The sequence below is a fragment of the Mesoplodon bidens genome (assembly GCF_964165515.1).
Source record: "Mesoplodon bidens genome assembly, chromosome: 14".
Classification (NCBI taxonomy): Eukaryota; Metazoa; Chordata; class Mammalia; order Artiodactyla; family Ziphiidae; genus Mesoplodon; species Mesoplodon bidens.
In genome coordinates this window covers 43,241,933-43,269,136 of record NC_138170.1, presented here as the reverse complement: position 1 = coordinate 43,269,136, position 27,204 = coordinate 43,241,933, and the positions used below count along the sequence as shown (strand labels likewise).

General features: G+C 37.4%; 1 protein-coding gene across 12 annotated transcripts in view; it reads right to left on the bottom strand.

The window, feature by feature from the left end:
* MTIF2 (mitochondrial translational initiation factor 2) overlaps nucleotides 1-27,204 on the bottom strand; it is a 42,895-nt gene that overhangs the window by 3,475 nt on the left and 12,216 nt on the right. For 2 of the 12 annotated variants that reach the window (XM_081254538.1, XM_081254539.1), the window contains exons 2-13: nucleotides 25,153-25,209; nucleotides 22,140-22,229; nucleotides 20,529-20,754; nucleotides 20,046-20,157; nucleotides 13,888-14,059; nucleotides 13,268-13,428; nucleotides 12,191-12,367; nucleotides 9,636-9,775; nucleotides 3,916-4,040; nucleotides 2,416-2,620; nucleotides 1,819-2,071; nucleotides 963-1,103 (exon numbers count right to left, since the gene is read on the bottom strand). In XM_081254538.1, coding sequence (XP_081110664.1) covers nucleotides 963-1,103; nucleotides 1,819-2,071; nucleotides 2,416-2,620; nucleotides 3,916-4,040; nucleotides 9,636-9,775; nucleotides 12,191-12,367; nucleotides 13,268-13,428; nucleotides 13,888-14,059; nucleotides 20,046-20,157; nucleotides 20,529-20,747 — 1,705 coding nt within the window. In that variant the 5' untranslated portion in view covers nucleotides 20,748-20,754; nucleotides 22,140-22,229; nucleotides 25,153-25,209. The other 10 variants (XM_081254531.1, XM_081254535.1, XM_081254537.1 and 7 more) reach the window with 9 other exon arrangements.

Here is a 27,204-nt window from a genome sequence, read left to right as displayed (position 1 = left end):
GTCAACTGTAGTTACTTAATTGGTAAAGTTCAAGAGTTGTTTAAGAAATGAAAGAAGTTCCATGGAGCTGACCATTTTACCAAAGAACAAATAATGTATTTAACTGCAAATACCTTGGGGGTGTGAAAAAAAATTTATGCAAATGCCTTAATCAGGAGAAAAACAGAACCACCTTGAAAGTCTTATTATCATTAAGAAATCATTCAATGCATCATACTATCTACATTAATAGAAAAGTCAGTGCCCATAAAATACTTTGAAATAACCAACATTATTGAAAACATCTTTTCAGTAGTAGAGGTAATATCTAATTCTAATCAAGTTAGGTCATGAAGTACCCCCTTCCTAAATGATTCATTAATCACTCAATAACACTGGTGCTTTGCCTAGATGTTAAACCTAGTTAAAGTGAGTCATGCAGTCATGAGTCCCCTTTCTGTGTATCGTAAGTTTGACTCATAAACAGTCCCCTTGCCTTCAAGGCATATAAAGCTAAAAAGAGCTTTTGATTTAAGAAAAATATAATTTGTAAAATTATAAGTAAACAAAAATAGGCAACCAAAAGTAAAAGATGAAGGAAAGTACTGAGTAGGCTGATTGCAGATTCAGGAGTATTCAAAAAGTGTAAATGAAAGAGAGAGAGAGAGAACCAAGCCTGGGTTTGGTGGGGAACTGGAAGGGCTGAGGAGGCAGTAATGGTACACTCAAGAAATACTACTGGGGCTTGAAATAGTTCCCCAAAGTTTCAGTACAACAATGACAGCCACAGTGGAGCTGTGGCTGCAATACTGCACATCCCGTTTGCCCTCAATCACTAGCTGAGACTGAACTGCAACAGGAAGGGGGATACCGATGGGGGTAAAATGTCAGGTGTGACTAGCCCAGCAACAAAAGACAGAAGCAAAAGGTCCAGAGTATGCTCTAGGGAACACAGTTAAACAAACAGGAAATGGAATCCTCACCATGAAATGTTTCAGCAAGGTTAACATCATTTTCACTAATATCACCCACACCAAAATGTACTAACTCTAGTTCACACTCATGTGAAGCATCATAGGAATCCATAATGTTCAAAATGGCCTCAACGGAACCGTCAACATCACCTAAATGCAGCAAAGTTTAAAATTATTGGTGTTAGGAGTTAGAAATTAACAGACGCAAAAATGACAATAATCTATTTAAAGCAATAATAGGAATAGTATTTACCACAAAATCCACTTTTCTTTAGGTTTAGCATTATAAATATCTACTTAACTGAATAAAGTATAAAGAACCAAATGTACATTTACAACAAAGTCCACTAGATAAATGTTTACTAAGGAAATCTCCCCCAGTGAGGGGTTGGGCAAAAAGGGTGAAGAGGGTCAAAAGGTACAAACTTCCAGTTATAAAGTAAATATGTCATGGGAATATAATATGCAGCATGGTGACTATAGTTAATAACACTGTATTGCATATTTGAAAGTTGCTAGGAGAGTAGATATTAAAAGTGCTCAAGAAAAAAAAATTTTATAACTAAGGATGGTGACAGGTGTTAACTAGACTTATTATGGTGATCATTTCACCATATATGCAAATACTGAATCATTATGAAAATATATGCAAATATATATGCAAATACTGAATATATATGCAAATACTGAATCATTATGAAACTAATATAATGTTACATGTCAAGTATATCTCAATTTTAAAAAATTCCCCCCCAAAACACTGAAATCATTTTAACTTAAATTTAATGGCCCAAATTAATTGTGAGAATGACGAAATACATATATTCCTAAAATGAGTTGTAAAGTAAAATCTTTTAAAAGTCACCTTTAATAATTATAGGAAGTACATTTGAATCTCCTCCTGCTTTTTCTTTTGGCTTTAAGGGTTGCTGCTGTTTTTTTATTTTGTACTTTATAAATGACCTCTCCTTCCAGTGCAAAGTGCCATACTTCTCACGAGCTTTCCGATGTGCTTCTTGGTGTTCCTTTCGCTTTTCTTCTATTAATTCCAGATCCTCTTTATTTTTCTCCTGTTCTTCCTCATACTTCCTCCAGTGAATAACTTCACGTGCCCTTGGCTTTATAGGGGGGGAAAAAAGGGAATTATTTAACTAAATAGAAACCAGTAACTGCTGGTTTTTTCCTCCACTATGAAATTAGGCTAGCTCATATATGAAACCACTAATTTTAAACTTATAAAACTTTAATATGGAGGCTTTGTGTAAATTTGAAATAATTTAAAAATCTTATCTCAAATTTTAAAAGCCAAATTTTACAGCCAAACTCTAAAATGACATCACTGGCCCCTCCTCACAGCCTGTTATAGTACTGAATTATTTATTACTTATTTGGTATAACAGTATAGATTGATATTTTAAATCATTATATCATATCTACTGTATAGGAATTAAGCTTGATATACCTCAGATTCTACTTCAAGAATTTCATCTCCTGCAGAAGGGAGGTCTCTCCAGCCTATAATTCCCACTGGCATGCTGGGATAGGCCTCATTGATTGCTTTGTCATTTTCATCAAACATTAAGCGTACTTTTGCCCAACTCTTTCCAGCAACCAGAATGGAGCCTTTTCTCAAAGTTCCTCTTTGAATTATAGCTGTAGTAACAGGACTAATATGAAAATAAAAGTATATACTCTTAATGCAATAATCAGGATGTAATGGCACTTTCTCAGTAAAGATATCTTTATGAGATTAAAAAATATATAATTTGAACACACAGGGTTAATTCCACCACTTCTCAAACAGTTTTTCATACTATAATGACATTTCTTCATAATTACAACCTAAATGTCCATCAATGGAAGAATGGATAAAGAACATGCACTCTATATATATAATGGAGTATATAAAACCTTAAAAAAAGAAAATCCTGTCACATACTAGAATACGGATGAACCTCCTGGATGAACATATGCTAAATGAAATAAGCCAGTCAAAAAGGACAATATTATATGATTCCACTCATATGAAGTATCTAAAGTAGTCAAAATCATGGAAACAACTACTGAAAGACAGTTGCCAAAGGCTGCGGGGAGGAGGGCGGGGAAATTAGTGCTTCATGGGTATAGAGTTTGTTTCGCAAGATGAAAAAGTTCTAGAGATCTATTGCACAACAATATGAATATACTTAATACTACTGAACTGTATGTTTCAAAATGGTTAAGATGGTAAATTTAATATTATGTACTTTTTACCACAATTAAAAAAAAAAGAAAACAAAAAACATTTCTTGTAAGGTTATGGTAGTGAAGTGTGCAGACAAGCTAAGTGTTCTGACAGAATCCTAATCTCCTTTCTATACCTAATTTGTTAAGCAGTGAAAAGACCTCTTTTGCTAATAGGGAGGGAAATTAAAGAAGAGAACACTATTCCAACAATCTTACTATATATTAATGGGTAAGGACATAAAGAATTTAGAAACCCTAAAATGCAACAATTGCTATTTTATTCCAAGTTACGTTAGTCTATAAGGCTTCAGCAATTCAGTTAAGTCAGTGGGGGAAAAAAAAATCAAGCAAATTGAACTACTAAGTCACCTAAATATGACTACTAAATGTATACACATATTTGCTATGATCTACTGATAACTGCATGTTTGCATTCTGTGTGCCAGTGCAATAAAATACTTTTTATTTTTATAAAAAAATTTTTTTTTCTTTGGCTGCACCGCAGCGGCATGCATAACTTCCCCAACCAGGGATCGAACCCGTGCCCCCTGCAGTGGAAGCGCAGAGTCTTAACCACTGGACTGCCAGGGAAATCCATATTTTTAGAAACAAATGCTTTGAAAATATTGTTCAGGGACTAACAATAATGTGCAATAAACATAAGATACTGTTTTATAATCAAGTCATAAAAAAATGAAATAAAATTATTAGAAAGCAAGCATTTTAACAGACCTACCCTCTTCCTTTGTCTGTGAAAGATTCTATTACTGTTCCTTCAACTGGACCAGTAGGGTCTGCTTTCAATTCTAACATTTCTGCAAGAGCAACTGTTGCCTCTGCCAAAGCCATCATGTTATCGCCCTTTAATAACAAAAAAAACTGTTAATATATATTAATAAATAATATCTGTAAATGTAAATACCAGGATCAGAAAGTCAAATAATCCTCGACAGTTAGACTTTTCTCTTTAAGCATTAAAAACATGAATTACACAATGCTACGAGACTAGATATCAATTACATGAATTACACAATGCTACGAGACTAGATATCAATTACAGGAGAAAATCTGTAAAACATACAGACACATGGAGGCTAAACAATACACTACTTAATAACCAAGAGATCACTGGAGAAATCAAAGAGGAAATCATAAATACCTAGAAACAAATGATAATGACAACACGACAACCCAAAACCTATGGGATGTAGCAAAAGCAGTTCTAAGAGGGAAGTTTATAGCAATACAATCCTACCTCAAGACACAAGAAACATCTCAAATAAACAACCTAACCTTACATCTAAAGCAACCAGAAAAAGAAGAACAAAAAAACCCCAAAGTTAGCAGAAGGAAAGAAATCATAAAGATCAGAAATAAATGAAAAACAAATGAAGGAAACAATAGCAAAGATCAATAAAACTAAAAGCTGGTTCTTTGAGAAGATAAACAAAATTGATAAACCATTAGCCAGACTCATCAAGAAAAAAAGGCAGAGGGCTTCCCTGGTGGCGCAGTGGTTGAGAGTCCACCTGCCGATGCAGGGGACACGGGTTCGTGCCCTGGTCCTGGAAGATCCCACATGCCGCGGAGCGGCTGGGCCCGTGAGCCATGGCCGCTGAGCCTGCGCGTCCGGAGCCTGTGCTCCGCAACGGGAGAGGCCACAACAGTGAGAGGCCCGCGTACCGAAAAAAAACAAAAAGGGAGAAGATGCAAATCAACAGAATTAGAAATGAAAAAGCTGAACTAACAACTGACACTGCAGAAATACAAAGGATCATGAGAGATTACTATAAGCAACTATATGCCAATAAAATGGACAACCTGGAAGAAATGGACAAATTCTTAGAAAAGCACAACTTTCCAAGACTGAACCAGAAGAAATAGAAAATATAAACAGACCAATCACAAGCACTGAAATTAGACTGTGATTAAAAATCTTCCAACAAACAAAAGCTCAGGATCAGATGGCTTCATAGGCGAATTCTATCAAACATTTAGAGAAGAGCTAACACCTATCCTTCTCAAACTCTTCCAAAATATAACAGAGGGAGGAACACTCCCAAACTCGTTCTACGAGGCCACCATCACCCTGATACCAAAAGAAGACAAAGATGTTACAAAGAAAGAAAACTACAGGCCAATATCACTGATGAACATAGATGCAAAAATCCTCAACAAAATACTAGCAAACAGAATCCAACAACACATTAAAAGGATCATACACCATGATCAAGTGGGGTTTATCCCAGGAATGCAAGGATTCTTCAATATATGCAAATCAATCAATGTGATACACCGTATTAACAAACTGAAGGAGAAAAACCATGTGATCAACTCAATAGATGCAGAAAAAGCTTTTGACAAAATTCAACACCCATTTATGATAAAAACCCTCCAGAGAGTAGGCATAGAGGGAACTTACCTCAACATAATAAAGGCCATATATGACAAACCCACAGCCAACACCTTTCTCAATGGTAAAAAGCTGAAAGCATTTCCACTAAGATCAGGAACAAGACAAGGTTGCCCAGTCTCACTGCTATTATTCAACATAGTTTTGGAAGTTTTAGCCACAGCAATCAGAGAAGAAAAAGAAATAAAAGGAATACAAATTGGAAAAGAAGTAAAGCTGTCACTGTTTGCAGATGACATGATACTATACATAGAGAATCCTAAAGACTCTACCAGAAAACTACTAGAGGTAATCAATGAATTTGGTAAAGTAGCAGGATACAAAATTAATGCACAGAAATTTCTTGCGCTCCTATACACTAGTGATGAAAAATCTGAAAGAAAAATTAAGGAAACACTCCCATTTACCACTGCAACCAAAAGAATAAAATAGCTAGGAATAAGCCTACCTAAGGAGATAAAAGACCTGTATGCAGAAAACTATAAGACACTGATGAAAGAAATTAAAGATGATACAAACAGATGGACAGATATACCATGTTCTTGGACTGGAAGAATCAACCTTGTGAAAATGACTATACTACCCAAAGCAATCTACAGATTCAGTGCAATCCCTGTCAAACTACCAATGGCATTTTTCACAGAACTCAAACAAAAAATTTCACAATTTGTATGGAAACACAAAAGACCCCGAATAGCCAAAGCAATCTTGAGAAAGAAAAACGGAGCTGGAGGAATCAGGCTCCCGGACTTCAGACTATACTACAAAGCTACAGTAATCAAGACAGTATGGTACTGGCACAAAAACATAAATACAGATCAATGGAACAGGATAGAAAGCCCAGAGATAAACCCACGCACAAATGGTCACCTTATGTTTGATAAAGGAGGCAAGAATGTACAATGGAGAAAAGATAGCCTCTTCAATAAGTAGTACTGGGAAAACTGGACAGCTACATGTGAAAGAATGAAATTAGAACACTCCCTAACACCATACACAAAAATAAACTCTAAATGGATTAAAGACCTAAATGTAAGGCCAGACACTATAAAACTCTTAGAAGAAAACAGAGGCAGAACACTCTATGACATAAATCAGCAAGATCATTTTTGACCCACCTCTTAGAGAAATGGAAATAAAAACAAAATAAACAAATGGGACCTAATGAAACTTAAAAAAGCTTTTGCACAGCTAAGGAAACCGTAAACAAGATGAAAAGACAACCCTCAGAATGGGAGAAAATATTTGAAAATGAAGCAACTGACAATGGATTAATCTCCAAAATATACAAGAAGCTCATGCAGCTCAATATCAAAAAAAAAACAATCCAAAAATGGGCAGAAGACTTAAATAGACATTTCTCCAAAGAAGATATACAGATTGTCAACAAACACATGAAAGAATGCTCAACATCATTAATCATTAGAGAAACACAAATCAAAACTACAATGAGGTTATCACCTCACACGGGTCAGAATGGCCATCATCAAAAAATCTACAAACAATAAATGCTGGAGAGGGAGTGAAGAAAAGGGAACCCTCTTGCACTGTTGGTGGGAATGTAAATTGATACAGCCACTATGGAGAACAGTATGGAGGTCCTTAAAAAACTAAAAGTAGAACTACCATATGACTCGGCAATCCCACTGCTGGGCATATACCCTGAGAAAACTATAATTCAAAGAGTCATGTCCCACAGTGTTCACTGCAGCTCTATTTACAATAGCCAGGACATGGAAGCAACCTAAGTGTCCATTGACAGATGAACAGATGAAGAAGATGTGGCACAGTTACACAATGGAATATTACTCAGCCATAAAAGGAAACGAAACTGAGTTATTTGTAGTGAGGTGGATGGACCTAGAGTCTGTCATACAGAGTGAAGTAAGTCAGAAAGAGAAAAACAAATACCGTATGCTAACACATATATATGGAATTAAAAAAAAAAGAAAAAATGGTTATGAGGAACCTAGGGGCAGGACAGGAATAAAGATGCTGACGTAGAGAATGGACTTGAGGACACGCGGAGGGGAAGGGTAATCTGGGACAAAATGGGAGTGGCATGGACTTATATACACTACCAAATGTAAAACTGATAGCTAGTGGGAAGCAGCCGCATAGCACAGGGAGATCAGCTCGGTGCTCTGTGACCACCTAGAGGGGTGGGATAGGAAGGGTGGGCGGGGAGACACAAGAGGGAGGAGATATAGGGATATATGTATATGTATAGCTGATTCACTTTGTTATAAAGCAGAAACTAACACACCATCGTAAAGCAATTATACTCTAATAAAGATGTTAAAAAAAAAACCAAAAACATGAATTACCTATTTGACGGAAGGAAAGAAGGAAGGGAGGGAGGAAGGGAGGGAGGGAAGAAGAGGTAAGCAAGAAAATCTGACCCAGAGACAGATCTGGCAATGAACAGTGGCTATACATATAGATATTATATATATAATATATATATTATATATATTATCTATCTATATATTTTTAAGAATAGCTACTAGAGTGTGTTAATACCCTTTTATAAACACATGCTTCTTTCTCCCTCTGTCCTCCATCTGTCTCTACAATTGTGTTTTCTTCCTCTCACTTTCTTTACAATGCTACATTACAATTGAAGTCCTATCCAATTGAACAAGCTTTCACTGATTTCATCTGACCCACTCAAGAATCCTGTAAAATAAGTAAATCAAACACTATTTACTCTTATTAAATAAATAAGGAGAAAAAGCACTGACTAGACCCAAGCTATAACCTATACTCTGCAACTACCCAGCTGTACAACCTTGGAAAATCAGTTCACCTCCTGGATCACCTTTCCTCAACTGTAAAATGAAGGAGCTAGATTAGATGATTCTTTCACCTTTAATGATCTATGTCTACTATGCTTTCTAAGGCTCTGAAAAGCAGAGCTGGGGTTGTTTCTTTGCATGAAGAGTCCTCTGTTCTTCCTCGGAAAAGAAGGCCTCATCTTACTTCCCTGCCACTCTCTTACCTCCATTCCCAGGATTCATCTCTGCCATGCCTCCAAATTTGCCTAAGCAGCTTTACACCTATCTATCTACTCATCTAATATCTGGGCACAAAAGGTGGTCATGTCTTCAAATGTTCTAATCTTGCCATCTGGTTTTCACATTGTAGTAACAATCAAGGTATAGTAGAAAGATGACAAAGTAAGGTGGCATTTTATGAGTTTCAGAGAAAAAGAGGCATAGTTTTACTATTAACAGAGGTATAACTTCTAATCATCTTGGAGGTAACAAATTTAGGAAAAGTAAAGATGAAATGAGACAATTGGAGGAAGGTGGCCAAATAAAGTACAATTTCTTCACCAAATGATCAGAAGAAAAAAAGTCCATATTATAAGTAAACCATGGAATATGGTAAGAATGGACAAAAAAGCAAATTTTTACTTAGCAGCAACCTGTATAAGACAAGAGAATTGGAAAATGCTATCACAAAGCAAGTACTGAGCTTCCTTGGTGTATTTTATCCAGAAGAGAATAATTGGTAATTTAAAAGAAAATGGAATTCATCATAAATAACATTATAAAACTTAGAGCAATTTAGTTCATAGAAACACTGAGTCAATCAATAACTGAACCAAAATATTTCAACACTGTATTAGTAAAAAGTTTTATTTGTTTAAATTTCTCTTAAATGTCCTAAGACCTATTCTATAGATTTTCACTTTAAAAACAAGCACTTTTTATTACCAACTGAATTTCGTTTCTGCTTAAAACAGTCTTTATCCTACTATTATCCTATCCCCACATCATTCACCACTTATTCTCCTCATTCTAAGTACCTCATAGTAAGAAAAGCATAGGTAAACCTGACTCCTCTGGATTGATGACTAATCTTTCTGAGCCTAATTTCTAATCTGCCAAACTAGGATAATGATACCAGCTTTGCCTAGTTCTCAGAGAATTTTTAAAAATTATGGATGTCAAAATGTTCTCTAGGTATAAGGCACTATGTGCATGATGTGTAGCACTCCCATCTGAACACACTGTCTCTGAGGTGCCTGCACTTACCGTGAGTGCAGAAACACGCACTGCTTGAACATCGCCTCCATAATCCTCACATACCACATCATAAGCTAGCAGTTCTTTTTTCACTTTCTCAGGATCAGCCTCAGCTTTGTCACATTTGTTTATGGCAAGGACAATAGGAACTGAAAGAGACAGAGTTAAGAAGAGTGCAAATGATGACACTTCAACTCCAGGTATTCACAATGAAAGATGCCAACGTTTTCTGGCTTTCTCCTGACCCAGTGGATGTATTTATCTAACAAAAGACCTGAAAAGACCCACTTTACACCCACCTACTCTACTTTATACACATGAAGGATTCCAGATGAGAGATGTCAAAACTGCAAGTATAAGATTCTGAATTAAGAATACGCAATTATGCTGATTAAAAAACAAAAACAAAACACACAACAGTATTTAGGGTAGAGAAAGGACTATCCTTAAATCTGAAAGCAAGATCAGCAACTACACTAGAGATAATCTCCAGAAAAAAAAAAAATCAAGGGGCTTCCTTGGTGGCGCAATGGTTGAGAGTCCGCCTGCCGATGCAGGGGACACGGGTTCGTGCCCCGGTCCGGGAAGATCCCACATGCCGCGGAGCAGCTGGGCCCGTGAGCCATGGCCGCTGAGCCTGCGCGTCTGGAGCCTGTGCTCCGCAACGGGAGAGGCCACAACAGTGAGAGGCCCACGTACCGCAAAAAAAAAAAAAAAAAAAAAAAAAATCAAGAGAAGATTCTAATTCTAATACCACTAGATCATTTGCCTCTTCTTTCCAGGAGTTTAATTCCCTGTTAAAAGCCAACATCTCACCCTGGGGTGAAACTAAGTACCATTATTGTAAACTTTCTTTTAGGATTTACAGCAACTCTTTCTTCATACACACTTAGCTGAGTGACTGACACAAAGTAGATTCTCAATAAATGTTTACTTAATGAATGAACCAAATAATCTTATAATCTACTTGTCATTACTAAACATACCCTTTCATTAGAGAACTCACACAAAATTCTAGGAGATAATTCTGATTGAGTTTCACCAACTCTGCAATTTTCTCAGGTATCAAAGGAATAGAAATTGAAAACAGACACGAAAGAGCTATGCAATCCATAGCCTATTATTATGAAAAGGTACATTCTATATTGATCAGCTGGAACTTAACAGGCACCAAGAGAACAGATACAGAAAGCATGATGTAAGGAATTTATCATATCTCAACCAACTGCTTTGTTACGGGGTCCCTGACAGATTTACTACTCTTATTTTTATTAAATTCCCTAGGATCATTAAGAACATAGCCCATTCCACAAAGGTAGTTTTGAGGAATTAAAAAATAAAGAGAGGAACACAAGCTAGAAGACTGGATTCCAAATGCAGGCATGTTGCAAATTAACTGTAACTGGGGAAGTTCCTGCCACCCTCTGGGTCTTAGTTTTCATGTTGTGAGATGAAAAAAAAAAACTGGACTAGATCAATGATTGTCAACCCTTTCCTTTTTTTCTTGCCAACAAACCTAGGGGAATATGACGCATTCCATCAGGTGCATTTTCTCAAGACAACAGTATTTTCTCAGTGGGTGTAGGGTCATATCACAATGAGAATGAATGTACAAAGTATGTGTGTGGTGTTTATTATTACAATTTCTTTTTTCTTGGTCACGCCATGTGGCTTGCAAGATCTTAGTTCCCCAACCAGGGACTGAACTTGTGCCCTCGGCAGTGAAAGTGTGCAGTCCTAACCACTGGACTGCCAGGGAATTCCCTATTATTACAATTTTTAAATGGAGAAATAAGGGAGAAGATAGCCAAATATTTTCCGAAAGTTTCGATTTTATACCTTTGACCAAATGAGAACTTATTTAAAGCAGATGAGGTAAAAGTTTCTTTTAGAGAAGAATTCCAGATAATAAATGAATAAGGAATAACAATTAGAATATCACAACTTTGTAACTCCTAATGAATTGAGGTGATGGGTACATGGGGTTCATTATTCTAGGCTTACTTTTATAGCTGTTAAACGTTAAAATGTTATTTATTTATTTATTTATTTATTTATTTTGCGGTACGTGGGCCTCTCACTGTTGTGGCCTCTCCCGTTGTGGAGCACAGGCTCCAGACGCGTAGGCTCAGTGACCATGGCTCACGGGCCCAGCCGCTCCGCGGCATGTGGGACCCTCCTGGACCGGGGCACGAACCCGTGTCCCCTGCACTGGCAGGCGGACTCTCAACCACTGCACCACCAGGGAAGCCCTAAAATGTTTTCTAAAAAGTCATTTGAGACTGTTAAATTGTCACACCATGCCAAGTCAGTAAATAGTAGAGGAAGGAATATACTTGTGGTCACAAGTCCCAAGTTGAATCCTGCTATACTCTTCTTAGTAGTTAATGTCTCTGGGAAAACAATTCAACTTTCTTTGCACCTTACCTGTAGAACAGGTATAATAATCCTGGGATTGCCAGGAAGATTAAATAAGCAACATGTAAAAACAGTGACTCTGTAGTAGATCCTTTAAAAAAAAGAAAGCAACTTCCTTCCTGATACATGTAAGTCAGCCACAGTACCTTGAGCATCTTTGGCATGCTGAATGGATTCTACAGTTTGTTTCATCACTCCATCATCTGCAGCTACAACCAATATGATAATGTCAGTGACCTGAGCACCTCTGGCTCTCATTGCTGAGAAAGCAGCATGTCCTGGAGTATCAAGAAAGGTTATCTTTTCCCCAGAAGGCAGAGAAACTGTGGAAACAGAAATCCAAGAACTCTAAGCACTCAAATATATGCTTCCTTAATACAAAGGAATATACGTGACCGTATCAACACAATCAATAATTCTTCAAAATAATTTTATTCTTTCCATTAATCAGAACAATGCATTTGGATCATCATTCCACAATGAAAAGTGATAACATACCAGTGAGATCTTTAAGGTTTTCTTTTCATGTAATAATTTCAAACTAAAACTCGACCTATTTCTAGAATATAACTACTTTCATAAATGTACCAACTGGAATATATTCTGGAGAAAAAACCAGACTGATAGTTGTCTAGGCAGCCACTCCTGAATTAGCAAACACCAGCTGCACAACTGTCCTGAGCAACAGAGGCAATTTAGTACACAGTTAGAAGCTCAGGATTTGAGTCCAACAGCCTTGGGTTTAAATGCTGGCTTTGCCACTTTACAAGCTGTGTACTTTGAGCAAGTAACTCAACCTAAACAAGCCTCAGCCTCCTTATATGTATGTAGGAATATTAATACCTACCTCATGATATTGCGAAGATAAAAAAAGATAAAGCATATAAGGTGCTCAGAACAGTGCTGGGCACATGCTAGGTGTTCAGCAAATGACAGATGTTACTCAATTATGAATGGTAACATTATGACAACCTAGCATTGAAGAGTCTTAGGTTCATTAAACCAAACTAAGAATGAGCTAGAATACAAAAGGTATAATTTTCTTCTTATACACTGTACAAAATAACCTTTATTAACCACCAGCTCTACATTTCATCAAACCAATGGCTTTAGGCTTTAGCCTTTCTTTTACTTTAAATTCATATATTTCATACCGTGACACTATTTTAAGAAAATAATATATGGGGTTCCCAAGCACATTGTAAGGTGATCTGTGTTCATACCAAGAAAGGCACCAATGTGCTGAGTGATGCCTCCAGCTTCCATTGCTGCCACTTGAGTTTTTCGCAGTTTGTCAAGTAACGTCGTTTTTCCATGATCAACATGGCCCATTATAGTAACAACTGGGGACCTTGGTATTAATAAAGCTGGATCTGCCTGGGGCCTACAATTAACAGCAAAGGAGTTTCATTTCTTAAATATCAGAAACACTTCATAGCCAGTGAACTGATCTACAGTTACCTCTGTGAACTACCATTAACAATAAAACCCAACATTTAGTTTAGACATAACTATTTTCCTCTTCTATACATACAATGACTTATGATAAAATAATAATGACTGTCCACTTACTGTAGGCATCTTCGTAACAGTGAGCCAAACTGAATAAAATTTTAAAATTCAGAATCAATATACACACTCAGCAAACTAAGAAAAATAACTCTTAGAGTTTTATAATAACCTGAATATACTTTTTGATACTTTAAGCATTTCAAAGAAAAGTTTAACCTATACTCACACATCATTTTAATTGCAAAAGAAATTTTAAGGCAAATGTTTCCATTAAAAAGTGTGAATAAAACAATGTGGTCTCCTTCCCCCAATTTATACAGTTAAGTTTTACCTTTTTACAGCATCTTTATTTTCTCTGACTTTGTCCTGTTTTAATTTGCTCCATTTTAACTTCATCCCTGACTTCTTTATCACTTCTTTGATCCAGACTTCATCTAAATGTGAGTGTGCTTCTAGTGAATCTACGTCAATAGCAGTGTTCAATAAAGATTCATATACACAATCTGGGTGAAACAAGATAAAACCTTTTAGGATCATGAATTAAATGCTCCAGAAAGTGACCTCTATTGATAAACATCTATATAAACAATACACTCAATGAGAGGAATAACTATATAAGCTATCCGTTTCTCTAATGTTAACGAATCACAAAAAAAGTTGAAAAGAGAATAATCTTTAAAATATGATACAGGGACTTCCCTGGCGGTCCAGTGGTTAATACTTTGCCTACCAATGCAGGGAGTGTGGGTTCGATTCCTGGTCGGGGAGTTAAAATCCCACATGCCTCGAGGCCAAAAAACCAAAACATAAAACAGAAGCAATATTGTAACAAATCCAATAAAGACTTTAAAAATGGTCCACATCAAAAAAAAAGGAAAGGGCTTCCCTGGTGGCGCAGTGGTTGGGAGTCTGCCTGCCAATGCAGGGGACGCGGGTTCATGCCCAGGTCCGGGAGGATCCCACTTGCTGCAGAGCGGCTGGGCCCGTGGGCCATGGCCGCTGAGCCTGCGCGTCCGGAGCCTGTGCTCCGCAACGGGAGAGGCCACAACAGCGAGAGGCCCGCGTACCACAAAAAAAAAAAAAAAAGGAAAAAAAATAAAATATGATACATTTATATTAATTGATATTTCTGCATATTCATAAATATTTGAATATTTACCATGTACCTTATGAACTACCTGAGCGATTAATAAAACATTAAATTGCATGTCGATTCTCATTATTCAAGGTAATTATGTTCTATAAACTCACTGGGAACAGTGAATTAGCAAATACTGAATCATTGCTCTGAGGGGAAATACAGGGTTACGTTCCTTCAGCCTCTGGTCACAACATTTTCATCAGCTATATCTTGTTTTATGTGTTTCTGTTTAAAGACACCTTATTCAATATATGTGTTGATTCATTAATGTTATACTCATGGTCAACAGCACTATACTACAACTAATGCCTCAATAAAGCTTATCTAACACATGTATTTTCTCTGTAAGGCACATTACAGCCTTCTTATAGTTAGTAACACTAAACAGCACTTCAGCACCATGCTGAGGGGCCATTTTAAACAGCGAAATCACCAAAAAAAAGCACAAAAATGAGAAAAACATGGCACTAAATAAATCACAAAAACGACACTTGTTTACAGTATGAGAGGAGAGAAGGCAGAGTATTGCCTTGTTTGAACCTCTGCTAGTAATGTGTGATCAGGTCAGGCAACTCAAATTTTTCACCGCTCTGTGCATGTCCAGGAATGACTACAAAAGCACTTCAAGTATCAATTTTGGGGGTACAAATACATTTTAGGGAATTCGCCAATTCAGAATCCCCAAATAATAAGGATTGACTATATTTACATATGTATATACATAAATATACGTACACACACACATGCAGTATCACAGAATACATGTACACACTATTTATTTATGTTATCTATTTAGGATGTCCAAAAAGTTGCAAAACATAGGGAAAATAATTACTGTTGTTTTCATTTTATTTAATGTGCTTTAATTCCAGTCATATTTTTCTGTGGGTAATAAATAAAGTATCAGTGATACTGAATAATATATGATAATGAAATAACTAGTTTTATGCTTCCAGACTTTCAGTCACCCTATAAATATATATTTTGAGAGACAGATATAAAAGAAAGGCATCTTCAAACATGCAGAACATTACACTAAAAGAACTTCCTATTCAGTAGTGTGCTGGTAAATGTTTACTCTGAGGCTCCTTAAAAAAAGTCCTGATTTATAGCATTTCCCAATTTCCATGGTACAAATACCCGCCACCAGGGGTGCCCAACCCCCTGTTAGGAACTGGGCCGCACAGCAGGAAGTGAGCGGCTGGGGAGTGAGCAAAGCTTCATTTATATTTACAGCCGCTCCCCATGCTTGCACTACCACCTGAGCTCCGCCTCCTGTCTGATGAGCGGTGGCATTAGATTCTCATAGGAGCACGAACCCTATTGTAAACTGCACATGCAAGGGATCTAGGCTGCAGGCTCCTTATGAGAATCTGATGCCTGATGGTCTGAGGTGGAGCTGAGGCAGTGACGCTAGCACTGGGGAGCGGCTGCAAATACAGATTATCATTAGCAGAGAGGTTTGACTGCACAGAGACCATAATAAACCAATTGCTTGCAGACTCAATTCAAAACCCTATCAGTGAGTGGCAAGTGAAAACAAGCTCAGGGCTCCCACTGATTCTGCATTATGGTGAGTTGTATAATTATTTCATTATATATTACAGTGTAATAATAATAGAAACAAAGTACACAATAAATGCACTTGAATCATCCTGAAACCATCATCCCCCCCCACCTCACCCCCCGTCAGTGGAAAAACTGTCTTCCACAAAACCAGCCCCAAAAAGGTTGGGGGCTGCTGTCTCCCACCACGTTTGACTTCAAGCCACCAACGTGAAGTCACTGAACACAGAGATGAAAAGAGATGTGAAGCAGCACACTATTAAATAGTATTTCCACCATATAGGTACAATAAATGTAAATAACCTCAAGATCACAGATTAATAGTAAAATGCAGTAAAATAATTAAGAAGTGAAAATCTTAACGAGTATTTATTTACCTCCATTTATGACTTAATTTTTTAAATGGTTGTGTTTACACCAGCTCATATAATTCCTTATAATTTAGCAATAGGCTCACAAACTGGTACAAGCCAGCCTCAGCACCTCACTGATCCTACTCCATAATAATGCCAAGAAATGCTTTCTTGTGTATTTCCCTACCACATCTTTCCCCAAGAAAACACATTTTAAATTAGGAGTATGGCACTATTGATACTATGTATAAAATAGACAACTAATGAGAACATACTCTATAGCACAGGGAAATCTACTTAAGGCACTGTGGTGACCTAAATGGGAAGGAAATCCAAAAAAGAGGGGATATATGTATATGTATAGCTGATTCATTTTGCTGTACAGTAGAAACTAACACAGCATTATAAAGCAACTATGCTCCAATAAAAATTAATTTAAAAAATAAAATAAAATAAAAAATAAATAAATTAGGAGTATGGGATTAACATATACACACTACTATATATAAAATAGATATTCAAAAAGGACCTAATGTATAGCACAGGAAACTCTACTCAATATTCTGTAATAACCTATATGGGAAAAGAATGGATATATGAATATGTATATCTATAACTGAATCACTATGCTGTACATCTGAAACTAACACAGCATTGTAAATCAATTATACTTTAATATAAAATAAAAATTAAATTAAAAAAAGAATGCTACAACATAAATTTCCTATATGGATATGCTCTCAGAGAACAATAAAACTCTTTCTAAATGTAAAAATTATAATGAGTACAATTCTGTTCCTAATAATGCTAAAAATCCTTAATAATCCAGTAACTATAGTTTTCTAATATGTTATCCTAAACTTTTGAGAGGTAGCTTATACATAGGGATAATCTTTTTCCCTCTACATTAAATGCATATAGTATCAACATATTATTTTATCTTTATCCAAGACTTAAATATTTACATGTAGAAAAGTACCCAAAGCATTTTAACCAGAAATATTACATCAATTTTTTTTTTTGGCTGCACTGCACAGCTTGCAGGATCTTAGTTCCCCCACCAGGGATTGAACCCACACCCCTGGCAGTGAAAGCGCAGAGTCCTAACCACTGGGCCGCCAGGGAATTCCCACATCAAGTTATTTTAACTGACCCGGGGCAGGGGGGTTAGGATGTATGTACATTGCTAATATAGCAGTTAAAAATATTCACCATATGAAAACTATCTTAAATTCAAAAGAGGTATGATTATAATATTAAATAAGTTTCAAATAGATAACTTTTATTTAAATCATAGCAAATCAGTTTTGGGTTTAGAGCACTGATCCATAGGATTGAACCTGTATTTTAATTATTCTATTTATTTGGTGATACAAAGGAATTATTATGGTTATGCGTGTATGTGTTAATGTTTAAAAAAAAAGAATTATCATTTAGCAATATGTAAGTACTCATGGATCAAATGATATATTAATAATTGTTATCACTGGCTTATGCAAACATTATGCTTATCATTCCATTCTTTCTGCTTTCATATATATATGAAAAATGCCAATAATAAAAAGTACTAAAAATCAAGTCTGTTATCAATATCATTTATAAAATCATATCAATACAGTTTTCCTTGGAAAAATTCTGAATGATATGGCCATGTCCATTTGTTCTCTTAAAGTTTTCTAGTTATAAAATGATTACATAATCCAATGCAAAGTTTAAAAAAAACACAAGATAGAGTGCTAATTTTCTATTCTTTGTGAGGATGTACTGTCACAAATAGTGATAACACTTTCAGGCAGGATACACGTTAAAACTCTAGCTCTGCTGTGATTTACAAAATAACAATTCCTGAGAGAAAATTTGGTCTGTGAATAAGAGCAACTGCTCTGGAGCCATACTCCCTGGGTTCAAAATCCTGGCTCCACCACATAGTAGCTGTGAAATCCTGGGCAATTATTTATCCTCTCTATGCCTTGGTTTCTCAATCTATAAATGGGGATAATAATCATACCTGCTTCTAGAGAATTGTGAGAATTATGAGTTAATACATATAAAGTATTGGTATATAGTAACAGCTCAATAAATGTAAGTTATTATTAGTAATTCTTTTTGCCAAAAGTCTGCTTCACTTGTTATTTTATTTTGCTACAATAATAAGCTATTTCTTGTTTACTAAATTTTAACGTCAGTTTATAATGAAAGCGAAATGAAAATTTTGTTCCAACAATCCTAAATTGGTAATAAATACAGTAGTCCTTCAGTATCTTCAGGGGCATGGTTCCAGGACATCCCCTGAATACCAAAATACATGGACTTTATATATAAGTCCCTTATATAAAATGGCACAATATTTGCATATAACCTACACACATCCACCCATATATTTTAAATCATCTTTAGACTACTTACAATAACACAATGTAATGTTATAGAAACAGTCACTGATGCATGACAAATTCAAGTTTTGCTTTCTGGAACTTTCTGGATTTTTTTTTCTTTTTTTAATATTTCTGATTCACGGTTGGTAGAATCCACAGATGCAGAACCCATGGATACAGAGGGCCAATTACAATTTTTATTACATTTCCAATAAGAATGGTATTATTAAAAGTTGCAGTTATGGATTTCCCTGGCGGCACAGTGGATAAGAATCTGCCTGCCAATGCAGGGGACACGGGTTCAATCCCTGGTCCGGGAAGATCCCACATGCTGCAGAGCAACTAAGCCCGTGTGCCACAACTACTGAGCCTGTGCTCTAGAGCCCATGAGCCACAACTTCTGAGCCCATGTGCCACAACTACTGAAGCCCGTGTGCCTAGCACCCGTGCTCCACAACAAGAGAAGCGACCGCAATGAGAAGCCCGCGCACCGCAATGAAGAGCAGCTGCCGCTCGCCGCAACTAGAGAAAGTCCGCGAGCAGCAACAAACACCCGATGCAGCCAAAAAAAAATAAATTTATTAAGGAAAAAAAAATGTTGTAGTTATTACTACAACTAATAGTTATTACTATTACTAAAAAATAAATATTTTTCTGCTGGCACTACACTACAGATATTGTCAAAATGAGTTCAATTAGAGAATTATAGAGAAACAAAAGGAAAGTAAATGTGTATAAATATGGTCCCTCAGTCCAAAAGTATTCTTTGGACTTATTCTAATAGCCCACAAGATTTCTGAGCAAGAAAGGTTAGTTCAAATTAAAAAAATCTTTTCCACTTTTATTAAAAGCAAAATCTTAGAGAACTAGATTTGGCAAAGAGCCAAGAAACTAATTCGGATTTGTCATCTAAAGTGAAAAATATTGGAATTACTTAACATCTTTTTAAACCACCAGTCTAATTTTCATCCTTGAATGCCTTAATCTCACTGCAAATAAAATACCAGGTATTCCACATTTCCATATTTTTTCCTTATAAAATTATCTGGCTTACCTATGTCTTTTTCCATTGCTCTGGCCAGCTCCTCAACAGTCATTCCAATCCATACCTCCACCTCCTTTTTAGATTTTGTTGAAGATAACTGAGATTTCTGCGATTTTTTTTCCTATTAAATATTCAGAACACATAAAGAAGAAGGAAGAAAAAAACTTTGAGATTTATTCTGGAATATCTACCACAGTCAGGGCTCCTATTTCTACCAACACTCCCATAAATTAGTTAAACCTTAGACTAAAATTTAAAATCCTGATTCCTTAATTCACTGTTATACACTGATATAAATAAGCAAATTAATCAACATTACTAAACAACTAACTAGAACCTCCCTTCCTCACAAAGATTTATTGCCTGGAATGTAGCATTAAGGCATAAAGACTTCAAAAATGACAAAATACTCAAAATGGATTTCTACTCACGGCTCTAGGCACTTTCATCTCAGACCAAATAATAGAGAAACTCAGAGAAATCTATAACTACCTTCTTTGTCACCAGAAGCCTATGTTGAGATGAAGCGGCCCTGATGAGCGCATCTGTCTGCCAGGGCTGGGCGTACAGCTGAGCTGTCCACACCAGGTAAGCAGATGAAAACACGTGCCTCCACTGTGCCAACATTCTTCTTTGATACAGGCTGTGTAGCTGCCTACAAATAGTGTGCAATCGTAGCAAGTTCTCCAACTTAAGTATCTTCTGGTTCATGTTTCTCCTAGGAAAAAAGTTTTCAAATACTATTTTGGTTAATATTGAAATCAAGTTAGCAAATATTAATTGGATATCTACTACACACAAAACACTGTGCTAGAGTTACAACAATGAGTAAAACTGGGTTCCCGCCCTGAAAGAGCTCACAGTCCAGAGAGATGGAATTCCGTACTAAGTACTCTCTAGATATTAACTAGAACTATTGTTAATGTTCCTACCATAATAACACTGAAATACAATAACAAACTTATAAGGGTTCTTTTTTCACTCCTGAAACATCAACTAACCAAATCACAACTAGAGTCATTTTTTTTAAATGCAAATTTGAACTCATCAACTCTTTGCCAAACATTCTTTAGGAGGATGGGGGGAGATTACCCCTAGTTTAATGTACAACTTCAAAACATGCTATACAAGGACTCATTATCTGCCTTCTGTTAATCTCTCACTCCATCTCTTACACTCTTATAGTTCCCTCACTCTTATCTCCCAAAGTTTTGTTATTCTGTCTCACCTGTAATCTCCGACGGCTGTCTTCTAATCTTTGAAACTTTGCATATGGTCCCTCTACTTGGAACTGTCTTTCAACCCTAACATTTTCCCCTCTTCCCAATCCCCCCAAAAAGATGCTTTAGAGTGGGAAGAAGGCACCCAATAAATATCTAATGAATAATGCCAATAAATACCTATTGAATAATGCCTTTTGAATATTACTCTTGGGACAAAAGAAGAGTTTACTGAGAGAAAACCACAACAGACCTCAACAGTATAGCTCAGAACTCAGTAGTATAGTCTTTTCCTCCTTGAGTCTTCTATTTCTTCTGAGCACAACACTGCATTTCTACAGCTTTGCTTTTCAGTGTTTAAGGGAAGGAGCAACTAAAATAACATAAGTACTAGTTTTCTCCTCAGCAGATATTTCATGAGCACCATCTTCCAAGCACTGCATTTGAGGTTGTTGATTCAAAGTTTAATAAGCAAGAGTCCCTTCCTTTGGGGTTCACTGTCTTTAAAATGTTCCAATATAATGATTCTTAAACACCTCAAGAATGGCACATTTAAAAAAATTATTTAGGTACATTTCCCTGAACTAAGAAGTAAAGAGTGCTCAGGAAGCACAGAATTCCTTAGGGGGAAAAATTCTTTTAATGAGTCTAAAAACAGATTTAACAAGGACCCATTAATATAATGGGGAGAAAGGTCCTACACAGAGATTAACCAAAGCACAGCTATTTCACTGACACAGGGATTCGAAAAACACATTGGGGGTCAATAAACCAAATACCAAAACTGGAAGGAACCTTACTTGCTACTTATTCCAAGCCCCTTATTTTAAAGAAAAGGAAAATGGAGTCCAGAGAGGTCAAAAAGCCTTCTCCAATGTCATACCGCTAGTTAATGACAGTCAGGACTAGAACCCAGGCTTTCTGACTCCCAATTCGGTGTTCCTTCGCCGTTAGTATATTCTTGTCATGGAACCTGAAAAAGGATGTTGGAAATAATGTAGTTGCGCTGGTGAAAACATCTGAATGAAACAGCTGGAAGCCTTGGGAGTTATCTGAAAGGTAAAAAGAAGTCACTGTAGAATGTCGGATCTAGGGTGGCTTCGCCTGGAACCCGAGCCCAAAAAGCCTTGGGCACAGGGGAGGTCGGGGGGTGGAGGACACCTGCCGCGGCGCGCGGGGAGAGAAAGCAGCCGGCCGCTTCTGGTTGGATAACGCTTTCGTTATAACGAAAGTAACAATCACGCATGGATTAAGTGCATAATGGAAAGCTTCCTGAATGCGCAATGTTTGTCATCTGTGCCGCTAACACTTTAGGCCAAACAATACACGCCAACTGGGACGACCCGGCTAAGAGACCCCACTCACTTAGCTTCTTACGTAGGGTCCAGGGCGCCGGAATTCTGACGCAGGGTAAAGATCACCTTCCGGACCCAGGAGGACTGCCAGTCGGCTAGTCCGTCTCAAAAATGGTCCCCCAGGGCTTCCGGTGCCGCCGGAAGCGGTTCTACCCGGAATTCAGAAGTCCGATTTCGGAACAGCCTTGTTGCCGCTGGTACAGTCGGGGGGTGTACCCGGGTTGCGTGTCAGCAACGTGTTGATGATCGTTTCTGCAGAACCCTTCTCTTTCTAGGAAGTAAATTACTGCTACTCTGGGGCTGTGAGCGGCCTCGATGTGTATAACTCAAGGGAAAGTTAAACGGGGAAATGTGGGAGAAATGATAAGTCCTTAAAAGACATACTAACAAAAAGGGAAAAATGCAAGGGAACGTGGCGATAGACCCAGTTAGTACTGCGCGAGGAGCGCTTTCTTTTTCAAAAGTCACCTCGTGTGGGTGGCATTTGAAGTAATAAAGCTAGAGTGGGTTCCAATCCCAGCTCATCCCCACTTGGGTAGACTTGGAGACGTTATGTAAACTCTCTGTGCCTCCCCCCGCCCCCACCCCAGTCTGGCCGCCTAACTCATGCCCCTCCCCTTTTTTATGTTTGTCTCCCCAGTGCCATCGCAAAGATGTGTAATCAGTGTTGTTGAATGACTGAATGGAAACCTCTCTCCTGAAAATCTTTTTAATGAACCTAAACACTCACACCCTTGAAAACTATTGAAGTGCATTTCAACTGCTATCATTTTACTTGCCTTTCACACTCACTGAAGTGCCAATTTCTGCAAGAAAGTGTTCTTTGCTCTCTCTGCCTTGCCAAGTAGTTGAGAAGCAGAAATTGATTGAATTGAACATCAAAGTAACCGTCATACCTTTTTCCCCAATATTAAAGTGAAAATAACCAATATGTTTCTAATCATGAAGAAAATACATACTAATGTGGAAAATTAAAGCAATACACTAAAACATAGAAAGTGGAGGGAGGGAGGAAGGGAGGGAGGGAGGGCCAAAGTTGGAAACATTTGAGCAACAAAATAACACAGTATTAGATTATAACAAATAAATGGGGGAGAAGGGACAAATCCTCCTTACAGAAAAATTCCACATAATATATGTGTATAACTTCTACTAGGAGGTAAAGCTTAACCACCACCCCCCTGCCCGCCTTGAGTGTGGACTGGACTTAGTGACTTGCTCCCAAAGAACAGAATATGGAAAGGGAAAAATAGTACCTTCATAATGGAGAAAATTGGCAGACACCACCTTAACCAACTGATCACGGTAAACATCACCAGCAATGTCATGTTGATAACATGTACCCCCAGAAATGATGCGATGAGGACATTTCATCTCTAATATTCATCCCCAAAACCCACAACCCTACTCTAATCATGGGGAAAACATCAGACAAACCCAAATTAAAGAGCATTCTACAAAATATCTGAGCAGAACTCTTCAAAGCTGTCAAGGTCATGAAAAGCAAGAAAAGACTAAGAAGCTATCACAGATCAGACAGAAATGTGATGACTGAATGCAGTGTGGGATCCTGTATAGAATCCGGGAACAGAAAAGCACACTAGTGGAAAAACTGGTGAAATCCGAATAAAATCTGTAGTTTAGTTACTTGTAATACCCCAGTGTTAATTTCTGAATTTTCACAAACATATCATAGTTAATATAACATGTTAACATTAGAGGAAACCGAGTGAAGGACATTTGGGAACTCTCCACTATCTTTGCAAATTAAAATTTATTTTTTTACTAAAGAAAGTGAGTCAAATCCTAGATCCCACCTCTCTGGAAGTAACCACTTTGTGCGTGTGTGTGTGTGTACACATCATTCCATTTATCTCTGTATAAATACATGTATACATACAATTTTATGTAAATGAGATTCATGCTATAAATGCTGCTTATCTCTGCAACAATATATACCGGAAATCTTCCACGCTGATGAACATAGATCCATATCATTCTTTTAAATGATTTTGAAAGATTCCATTGTTTATAAGTGCCATACCCACATAGATGGACATATATGCTGTGTCCAGTATCTAACATAATATTGCAGTGAATATTTTGGGGCATACACTTTTGCATGCCAGTCCAATTCTTTCTCTAGAATAAATTCCTAAAAATGGAAGCCCTATTTCCTTTCAGTGAAGAATGGTACTTATAATCTAGGCTCAGGGTGTCAGGTATGTTCATTGTTACTGGGGTTTTGATGCTCTCAAGCCCTCCCATTGGTCAAAGCTGGGGAATATTATACACATGTGTGCACACATTTCCATCTACATACATTGAAAACCATGTGTTCCCGCTGATATCGTGAAGTCCAATCTAACACCACAGGGTTCAAACTAGGCTTTTCCCTTTATATGTATGTAACTTCCTTTTCTGGCAGTGAGAAACCTGACTCGCATCAGCCTTATATTTCCTTATTTAAGCAATTCCCCTGTGTGAAACCAATCTCCAATCTGGCCACCACCCCATCTCCTGCACTCATGCCCTCCTTACCTCTCTCCAGCTTGGACTCCCAAGGCCAGTTCACCCCTTGAAGTGGACATCTTCACCCTGATTGGATGTAAAATGTTAACATTAGGGGAACCTGGGTAAAGGGCATTTGGAAACTCTCTCCAATATCTTTGCAACTATTCTGTAATCTAAATTTACAGCAATACAGGGCCACTGGAGCCCCCCACTCCTGCCCTACATCTGTGGATGGCCTGCCTTGCCCTTGCCCCTGATGGCTTTAGGACTGAAAACTTGCGGAAGGGGAGGGATGAAGAAGGGCTCCTATTCCCACTTCACCTTATGTCCTTTGTTGGCCTTCTAATCTGATCATATTAATTATGGAACATAATAAGTTCAGAGACAGGTGGAGCCAACTTAACCACAAATAATGTTTCATACTGCCATCTCCTTGGTGAGAGATATGTCTCAGAAGTATTAAATGATAGGTCTAAAACACAAACTCAATGAGCAAACTTGAAACCAAAGAACAGTGGGAAAAAAAAGAAGGAAGGGAAGAAAGAAAAGGAAAGAAAGAAAGAAACGAAAGAGAAAGAAAGGAGGGAGGGAGGGAGGGAAGGAGGGAAGGAAGGAAGAGAAAAAGGAGCTGTATTGTGGCTATCCCTTTCCTATCTACAAAATGGTTTGAACTCTTGTCAGTTCTGACTTTCAACTTGTTCCCTCTCCCAACCTTTTTCTTGCCTTTCAAGATCTTGGCAGAAAGCTCCTTTTTAAGGGGCTAGGTCACTTCAATATCCAGACTAATTATAGTTCTTGGTGATAATTAGACTAATTATAGTTCTTGCCTTCTTGCAAGAGGGATAGGGTATGAGTTGCAGCCCAGCACACACTGGCCTGACAGTACTAGAAGGAACTACAGTCATGTCTCTGGGCTTATTCTAGGAGGAGGAAATCACAAGGAACAATACAAGAATTAGGTATCTTCCAAAGAGAAGCTGATCAGGGCTGCAGTAAAGCAGAACAAAATTACAAGGTTTAAATCTGTTTTGTTTTTTGTCTCAACTGTCATTTGTTGGCTTCACAAAATAAAGCAAAACACCCTGCAATATAAATTGCTAGAGGAATGGTACCAGGAATTTTAAAACTAGAAGAGATTTGAGAACCTGAATCATGGCAATCTAAAATTATCAGTAATAGTTATGATCATAACTATTATTTTCACTGCCACTTATGTACCAGTCACATAAATATTTTGTTGTATTTAATATGTTATACAGCAGTTCTTGGCACATTAGCAGATCTGAGGCCAATTGACAATTCAGTTTTCCTTGACTCTGATTTGACAACTTCCCCTAGTGAAAAATTTGTTATCTAGAGGTCAAATTTTAGTAAGGTCAATTTTTTTATTTTTTTATTTTTATTTTTTTATGCAGTACGCGGGCCTCTCACTGTTGTGGCCTCTCCCCTTGCGGAGCACAGGCTCCGGACGCGCAGGCTCAGCGGCCATGGCTCACGGGCCCAGCCGCTCCGTGGCATGTGGGATCCTCCCGAACCGGGGCACCAACCCGCGTCCCCTGCATCGGCAGGCGGACTCTCAACCACTGCACCACCAGGGAAGCCCAGTGAGGTCAATTTATTTTAAATGTGTGGCTTCGTGGAAGATCACTGTACCTTAATAATAGTAATAATAATAGCTATCATTCATTTGACGTACTAAGGATGAAGCATTGTTCTTAATGCTTTATCATTATCATCTGATTCAAGCCTGCAAGATTGAATGTCTTATTTTTGAACATCAATTTTAACAAACCAGAGGGATTGCACTATCACTGGAGAAGTTAAGTAACTTGTCCCAGTCACACCCTTAGTGATCGGTGAGATGGACCTAAATTCAAGTCTGTTTGATTGATTCCAAGACTGTTTCTCAACTGCTACCATAACTGAAGAAATTGAATTAAAGACCTTTAGGGGAAAAAAAAAAAAGATCTTTAGGGTCCCATCCATCTTTGAGATTTTACCTTTTGAACATATGAAAATAAGCATTTTTTAACTTAAATTTGATATTAATCTTTACTACATGATATATGGTAAATCTTT